We start from the raw sequence: 8,570 nt of genomic DNA on the forward strand, positions 1-8,570 counted from the left end.
GTGCTACAGTACATAGAGCATCCACAGGACGTGGACGGGAGGCATGCCAATGTATCTACAACCCTTTAACGGGCTTCTCTTAGAAATTTGTTTTATGAAGTCACAGAGGTTTCAAAGTTTAAGAAGCATCTATTTATCCCCTCTCCCACACCCTGCAGCTAGACATGGCCACTGGTCCATCCACATCCACTGTGGGCACAACATCATCCAAGCACACAGCCCTGTAGCCCGAGGAACACCACGGAGCCCTTTCCCATTAGGAGGCTGCGGGTCTGCCGGCTGCGCTGGGAGAGGGCTGTCACTGAGTCAGGAACACAGTAGGCCCACCAGGGTGCCGTAGGCACTGAGCGAGTACTTGGCAAACACTCTCCAAAGACACAAACACTCTCAGTCTACAGAGGTTAAGGATTATTGCACTCCTATGGCTTTACTCCTGGCAGCCCATTCAAGTTAACTAGCGCCGAACAAACCTATTCTTTGAAGAGCCTGCTCCAGCCAGAGTCCACCTGTCTTCAGTGGGAGAGGCCCCAGCAGGCGGGGCCCCTGGGGGTCTCCACGCCTTGCACTTGCCTACGCTTTGTGCTTTCTCCAGCACCCAGCCGGCTCACCTCCCGGCTCTCCATCGGACCCGCAGCTTCTCCGACTTTAGCGCAGATCAGCCCCTCTGCCACTGGGTCAAAGAGGAGGACAGTCTGTCCATCTCTTCATGGCATAAATGACCCATTTCATCTCTTACTTAAGAAACTTGTCTTCTGACCCAGATTCCTTGAGCACGCAAGTTTTTGGAGCCCCCCGGTGTATTTGGTGTGGGGAGACTGGAAGCTCAGTTTTCAGTAAGGTGGGCAATTTTGACTTAAATGCAGCTGTCAAGGCCTCAAATTAGAAGAAACACGAGCCAGTTGGCATGACCGTGCGGCGGCTATCTGTTCTATCTGCCAGGTTTTAGTTACCAGCCTTGAAGCCAAAAATGAAATGGGCTTCTAGGAAACAAAAGTGATGGAATGCGCGTTGTGAATTATATAACCCACCAGCTTTCCTGGGACCGCGGAGCGGGGGAGGAATACTTTAAAATAAAGTTCTTCAGACGGAGACATGAAATGAGCAACATGGAAAACACCACCATCACCGTGGTGCTGGAGGCTGCCTCCTACCTCGGAGGCCCTCCAGCCGGCCCTCCCTTTCCTCTGTCCAGTTCCAGCAGTTAACAAGCGCTGCCCCTTTAAGAGCGGGAAGGTGTTGTTTTAAGGGCCTCTAAGCCCCCCTTCTCAATTTCAGCTCCGAGCTGAGATCACATCCCCCAAGGCAGCCGAGGGACAAAAGCTATTTATCAACCCATCTGATAAAACTTCCAATGGGCCGGATCTTTATCAAGACCAAACCGAGATGCACACACATGGCAAAGTCCTGCTTCTCCAAAAGGTGGATTTCTTTTTAAAGAAGACTGTCCTATTTATTTATTTAGTTAGTTTTGGGAAGAGAATCAAATCAGCCTTTCAGCCAGACCCTTCTGTAGAAGGGGGAACTGCCTTTTAAAAGGTGTGTGTGCGGGGAGGGAGTAGGCCACCCCGCTGCTGGGCTCAGTATAAGGGGTGTTAATATTCCGGGACGGGGACGCACGGGGGTCCAAGGGCTCTTTGGGTCACTGACACCCTTCCCTCTCATCTTGTCCTTGGCTGGGGCCTCCCCAGTGGAATCCAGAGCTGGGAGCAGGTTCCGGCTCTCCTGGACGCCCTTGGGCCGCGCAGCTGCGGAGTGAGCTGGGCGCGCGGGACTCCGCGGGCGCCGGAGGCCCGGGAGCGGGGCTGGGGCGAGAAGGTAAACTGATCCCTTGCCCCTTACCGCCGCCAGCATGGTCCGCCCGCCCGCAGCCCCAACTTGCAGCCAGGCCGAGCCCGGACTGCCCAGTTCTGCCAGTTCCTGAAACCCAGTTGGCTGGGAAGCAAAACAAAACAACCCAATCCAGGTCTAACTGAAATCCTTTCTTGCAAAGAGCTCGGTTGTGCGCGGGGGCTGCGGATTCGCGTCCGGCCCGCAGAGCGAAACAAGCTCGCACTTCTGCAGACAGACACCTCGGCACCCCGCAACACAATGGAGCCGGCCGGGAGATCCCGCCTTGCGACGGGGACCATTTGGCCCGTGACACTGCGTTTATTTGTATTTTTAGCAAGAGAAAAATGGGTATAAAGGATTTAACTGGCGTTTCCAGGCTGTGAGTAGCATATGACCAAAGTGAAATAAAGTTTTATGAAACATTATAAAGAAAACAGACCGGGGATTTAAGTTTCGTGCCTTCCCCCGCCCCCCGAAAGGAAAAAAAAAAAAAAAAAAAGTAAAGAAACTGGAGCGTTTGGGAAGGAACAAATGCTTCTCTGTGGAGTTGGCCTCCCTTCCCCCAACAAAAACAAGAGGTCCGGGCTCGGAGGAATTTGAAAGCAGCGATCTGCCAAAAACATTGTGAAAAACTATGGGGGATTCATTGGAAACAGATGGCTTTTTCAGCTTTAATTCTGAAATTCTCTCCCTTTCTGACACAATAAAAACAAACAGGGGGCGACGCGGAATGTTATCAAACAGGAACCCGGGCTCGCGTGAGCCTAGTCCGTGGGCTTCCCCGCGTGGGCAGGCGCGTGGGGGCGGGACGGGACGGGGTCCCGGAGGAGGGGGCGGCCGGGGACCCGCCCGGGACCTCAGGGGCGGCCCCGGCTCCACCCCTGAGCACCCGACAGGTTCGCACACTGGTGGGCAAGCTGCAGGAGAAAGTGCCCCCCGCTGCGAGTCCGCGATCCCTCCCCCCTCCTTCGGGGCCCCTAAGGGGCGCGTCCCGGCACCCCCTTTCTCGGAGGGAGGGAGGCGCCCCCGGCCTCTGCGACCTCCCTGCTCCGGCTCCTTCTCGTGGCAGCCGGGAGGGGTCCTTCCACCAGCCCCCCCCCCCCCCGGCCCCCGGGTCCCCGCGGGCATCCATCGCGCCCTCGGCGGGGCGCGGGAGAAACAAAGACCGGTGGAAGTGGGAGGCGGGGGTCCCGGGGCTGCCGGCGAACTTCAGCTACGACTAGCTAGCAGACGTGTGGCCGAGGGCCTGCGGCGAGGCCCGGGAGCGGGCCCGGCCGTCCGTCCCCGCGCTGGGGGCAGTGCCTTACCTGCCGGGAAGCTGCAGAGAAGGAAGGCGAGGGTCGGCCAGAATCCCAGGGCTGAACGTCCTGCCCCTCTCCCCATACCCATCCATCCAGCTCGGCCTGTTACCACTAGCCTCTCCCTGGAAGAAGAGTTTAGAAGAAAAGAAGAGGAAAATAAATCACGCTGCGGAGAAAGGGCAGCCTCGCTCCGCCGGCGGGAGCAGCGAGCCGGGAGGCTCGGTACCCCTCGGCCGCGGGCGCCCGGCGCGCCCCCCCTCCCCGCGCGCCCCTCCCTCGCCCTCCCTCCCCCGGGTCCCCTCCAATGTCGGCGCGGCCCCGCCGCCCCAGCCGCCGCGCGGCCCGCCCCCTCGCGCTCGGGTTTCAGCGCGGCCCGCGGGGGGTGAGTGGCGGGGACCAGCTGGGCGGGGACCGAGGCGGTGGGGCTCCGACGCTGGCTGCGGGGAGCTCGGGAACCCAGGCCCGGGGGGTGCAGGGTGCGCCCCGGCTCCCCGACCCCCGCGGCAGCCCAGGCAGGGGAGGCCCAGCGCCCCCGGACGGCCTGCAGGGCACCCCCCCGCCCCCAATCCAACCTGTAAATATCCAACCCAAGTAGAAACTGCGCTGGGAGACAAACCCCAGGACCCCGTTCCAACCAGACTGCCGTCCCGAAGGCGCCACCCACACCCCCTGGTTCATTTCTCTCACTCAGATGTGTCCCCCAGGCAGGAGGCTGGAAAATCCGCTTCCGAGTTGTCCGAGGCTGTCCGGGATGGCCCGCTGGCTCTCAGCCGCCGACGCACCTCGAGGCTCCCTCCCGCCGAGACCCCGGGCCACCCACCCCACCTGGGCTCTGAGCCTCCGGCATCCCCTTCGAGCACCTCGCTGCTTCCCCGGTACTTGCCCTGGCTGCACTCCCGAGTTGGGGGCCTGCGAGCCTGACGGGGGCGGCAGGACGGCTGCCACCCCGGAGGAGGTGTGGATACAGCGGTCTCTGCGGTGCGCCGGGCCCGGACTCCTGGGGCTGCCAGGGCAAGGCCACCAAGGCCACTCTTGGGAGGGCATCAGGGTGGTGACTTCCCTTAACTCGGTCGCTTATTTTTCCAGGAGAAAAATGTCTCCTCCCCAAGGTTGCCTAGGACCTGCAGCTCTTCTGCCGCTGTTGGGATATTTAAGAGACTGGCAACTTGCCCTGAGAAACATCTTTTGGATGGAACGCAAATAGGCCAGAGCAAGTGTTTTGCGTTGAACCAATTCCTCCCTTGGCCCCCCTCACCTCTCCTCCAAGCCTACTCATCTGGTTCTTTGGAAAAAAATTCTGTATTTCTATCCAATTTTGATGTTTCTCTTAAGCACTATCACAGTCCTCACTTGCTGAAGGCCACACAGGCTGTAAGCCTGCCCCTGCACTTAGGACTCCGTCCGCCAGGAGGGGAGTGTAGCCCTGGAGAAGCGAGCTTGGGGCGAGGGGAAGAAAGCCCAATGTCCCGAGAAGTCGCAACCCAAGCAGTCATCCTTCTGAGTCTGGCTTTGCAAAACAGGTGAGAAAGGGGGCTAAGGTCTCAGCCAGCTGTGCCATGGGGCGACAGGAAGCTGTTGTTCCCTGGGGGCAAAAATACCATGAAGGCAACTGGTCCCCTTTAAAGTTGCGCCACCGCATTTCCCCCAAATAGTCAGGCCTCAGTCCGACAGGCTCTGATTATCATTCCCCCAAACTGGGGTTCATTTTAAGCCCTGATTTGCAAAATGCTGCGGTTCTGTCTGGTGGAAAGCCCAGCACCTCACAATCCAGGGGTCTCGTGGCATTCTTCTCGGGCCGGACGTAACGGTTTATTCTATAGAATCCTAGGACAGCGCTGACCCACTGAGGCAGGCACAGAGCCAGCCTGCACAGAGGCACCTCTGAGGTCCATCCCTTAACACCATTTGCTGGATTGTGCCCTGCACAGTTCGTTCTAAAGCTTCTCGCTCATGAGAGAGAGGGGATCCATCAGCATTCCCGGCAGCCCCAACAGTGACTCAGCCACGAGCACTGCTGGGCATGTGCCCAGGGGGGGAGCTGTGCGGGCCTCGGAAGACCCGAAAGCCTTTCTGATGCGGTCCTTGCCTGAGGGTGGACCGTTGGAAGCAGGACTTGGAGCCTCGGTACCTCAGTTTCTTCTTCTGCAGGGGCAGGCTGATAATCTTGTCACCCTGAGATTGCAACCAAATACAGTCTGGGAGGGGCACCGGGCAGTGGGAATGCCCCAGAGTTCCTGCTACAAGATTGGCCGCCATTTTGTGAGGAGATCCAATTCTTAGGACGTAAGCACATGATTTAGGAAAGGGATGGATGCAGAGGGCTTCTCACCCCCCCTTTTTTTTCCTCACAAGGAGAGATGTGTGAGACTGAATTTGGACATCACAAAAGTGGAGATTTGGCCTTTATGTAGTTTAGACTATCAAGAGAAAGCCAGTCCCCAAAAGAGGAGGATGGGGTCATGTTGGTGTTGAGCAATCTGTCTATACTGGCCAAACCAACCAGCTTATTGACAACTCCACAGGTCTTTGCAATAAGAAATTCTTGGAACACTGGGGGTTATGGAACTCAGCACTCTATTCACCAAAGAAACTCACTTAACTCAAAGCATAGCTGACTGCATCTAAACAGTTCCCATTATAGAGGGTGACCACTTACGGGTTCGCCCCTAGGTTGTACTCTGAGCCTCAGGTTAGCGATCTTCCCTTGCATGGCTTTTGCTCCTAATCACGCAACCCTGGCTGTGTTGGGTCCAGCACTGAACCCTTGCCCCCCACCCTTCACCTTTAGGCAGTGGGGCTGTGTGGTGGAGGGACAGGGGATTTCGGAAAAGCAAGGTTCTACATAAGGTGGAAGCCCTCCCAGGGCTGAGGGGTGTCAGGGACTCCAGCTTTCTCTGCCTCTGGGTACAAACAGGGTGTTCCCAAATCCAGGGCCTGAGTCATCAGTCAATAAATGTATATTCAGGACTACTGCATGCTAGTCCCTGGGGGATAAAGAAATAAATAAGACAGGCTCCTATCTTTGAACTGCTGGTAGAAACCAATATTAGAGGAAGGTGAGGGGCAAATAACTGCCTGGGGAAGGCTTTATCGAAAAGGTGGTGTGTCTTGTGGGGTGTTTTGAAGGATTCATTTTTAGTAAGAATGACAGTAATCATGGCTCACGTTTCGACACGCTCTCACGTTATGCCAAGTGCTGGCTAAGTACATTTCTAGACACTTTAAGCTAAGGTAGGTTCTACTATCATCCCCATTTTGCAGATGAGAAACTGAGGCTGAGTAAAGTCAAGTATTCACCCAATGACTGGCTAATAAACTGTAGAGCTGAGCACACCAAGCCCACGCCTGATGTGCTGTATGGGCCATCGATTCCAGTGATGCAAGTCCGCACTGGGCTTCAAGTCAAGGCTAGAGGACAGATCATTTAAGAATCACTTTCAATAAAGCAGAACACAGACTCTTGACAGCTGAGACACAGAACCTAGGCGCCAGGGGCCTTCAGCTCAGACTGGGGTGCAGGGTGGGGAGGGAAGTTTTCCCAGTGCGGAAGAGTGTGGTGTGTGTGTGGGGGGGTGGGGGTGGGGGGAGATGGTGGGCAAGGGAGGGGGAGCAGGGCAAGGATTCCAGGCAGAAGGAACAAGGTGCGGCCTGCCTGAGGAGCTGGAAAACCTTGAGGATGAGGCTGCAGGAAGACAGAGCAGGAGCCTGGGAAAGCACGTGAAAGGCCTGCATGTGCTCAGCTAGGGTGTCCATTTTTAGCACCTGGGAGCCCCACCCGAGGCCTCAAGAAGAGGAGAGATTTAGTCTTTTGGGGAGACCACTGTGGGGAGTTTAGCAGTAATACTGCCCAGGAACTATTCCAGAGCAGCTGAATCTGAATCCCTGGGTACAGCCTGGGCATCAGCACTTTTAACAAGCTCTCTCAGGTGACTAAAGTGTAGGGATTTGCTAGGTTGGTAAGTCGCATCACACGTCATCAACCCTGGGTGCCCATTAAGACTCGGGTTGACTCCATCAGTGTATCCTCTTAGACTTAAAGTCGAGGTGAGACAGATAACTTAATAATCACTTTCAATAAAGTAGTGACTGGCACGTGACCCAAGCTGACCAATCAGTGTCTGTCCTGAGACTGTTGCTATGGGGGAGCCCTGTCCTGGTCTCTGATTCCAACACAGGATGGGTCTGCAGGTAGCAACCTGATGGGGAGGCCAGTGTGTATGAGGGTTGGCGGGTGGAAGCAGGGCTGGCAGAGTTGGCATACTGTTTTTACCAGCATTGCACTTTATCTGGTGAGCTTTTCTGGGACTGATGGAGATTTTCAGGGCTCCCCATGCCACTCCAGCAAGTGATTCTCTCTATACCCCCTCTGAGCTATACGAGTACCCGTTCCAGCTGTGGGAGCCAACAGAGTTCCTTATTTTGCTGAAACTGGTTTGATTGAGGATTCTCTCCCTTGTGCACACAGACTTCCAGCAAGGAGGGAGCTAATGGTCCAACACGGGTCCAAAGAAGTCCTTTCGCCAGCCTCCCGAGTGCAGAGATATGTTGTCAATGACGCCTAATCCATCATTCATTTACTGGTAAAATTATTTGAGCCTATTCTCATCCCCTCCACCCCCTACCTCTGAAAACATTTTGCCTGTGCCATGTCTTGAGAAACTCAGTTGCTTCAATTTACAACTGAGGGTGGGACCCAGTTCTCTTTAATTGAAATAAAACTTCAAGTTCCTCTTTCAAACTTCAAGGGCTCCTGTGGGGTCTGGTCATCTCAGATTTGATGAACCAGACCTTGTTCACTCTCTCCGTAACTGTGTTGAGAAGCCAGAGCTGGTGTATTGCATTAAGAATCTGCAGATTATGACCTGCTCAATGAGGGGGCACAAACCCCCCTCCCACATGGGGTCAGCAGGGGGTTCCCTCAGCATCCAATCTCCCACTTTGGGCAAGTGAAGCCCACAGGCCTGTTTCGATTGAAGGTGCAGTTTCAATAACCCACATCAAGGAATTAGAGTCACAAGATTTATTACTTACAGGTCCTGGAAAGAGCGGGATTGGTGGGGTGCACAGTGAGCCAGGCGAGGGGCAGCCCTCCATCCCAGGTTGAGAAAGAGCAGGAGACAGAGAGTAGGGTAGAAAGCACCTACTACTTACAGGACGGTGGGGGTGGAAGTCACTCACTTTTCTTGGGCTGAACCCTAAGGGTTAATTCAAAAGGTAAACCTGGGAAAAGTAAAGCAGGAGCTTTTGGCCGGAACCCTAAACTTGAGTTCTGATCTACATGTCCAGGGTGTGAGCAGGGTTCTCCTACTGTAAAATGCATGGGCTGCAACTTGGAAAAACTAAAGTTGTTTTTCTCATCATAGTAACTTTCTTTTTCTCTTTCTTTCTTTCTTTCTCTTCCTCTCTTTCTTTCTCTTCCTCTCTTTCTTTTCTTTCTTT

The 8,570-nt window shown here is 55.3% G+C and overlaps 1 protein-coding gene across 3 annotated transcripts in view; it reads right to left on the reverse strand.

Moving 5' to 3' along the window:
* Positions 1–8,570, reverse strand: part of RGMA (repulsive guidance molecule BMP co-receptor a) — a 42,945-nt gene that overhangs the window by 22,888 nt on the left and 11,487 nt on the right. The window contains exons 1-2 of one of the 3 annotated variants that reach the window (XM_032391895.1): positions 4,015–6,620; positions 3,138–3,253 (exon numbers count right to left, since the gene is read on the reverse strand). In XM_032391895.1, the coding sequence (XP_032247786.1) occupies positions 3,138–3,253; positions 4,015–4,175 (277 nt within the window). In that variant the 5' untranslated portion in view covers positions 4,176–6,620. Of the gene's footprint in view, positions 1–3,137; positions 3,254–3,818; positions 3,984–4,014; positions 6,621–8,570 lie in introns of those variants that run through there. The other 2 variants (XM_032391898.1, XM_032391896.1) reach the window with 2 other exon arrangements.

Source organism: Phoca vitulina, unplaced genomic scaffold, assembly GCF_004348235.1.
Source record: "Phoca vitulina isolate PV1807 unplaced genomic scaffold, GSC_HSeal_1.0 scaffold65, whole genome shotgun sequence".
Taxonomy (NCBI): Eukaryota; Metazoa; Chordata; class Mammalia; order Carnivora; family Phocidae; genus Phoca; species Phoca vitulina.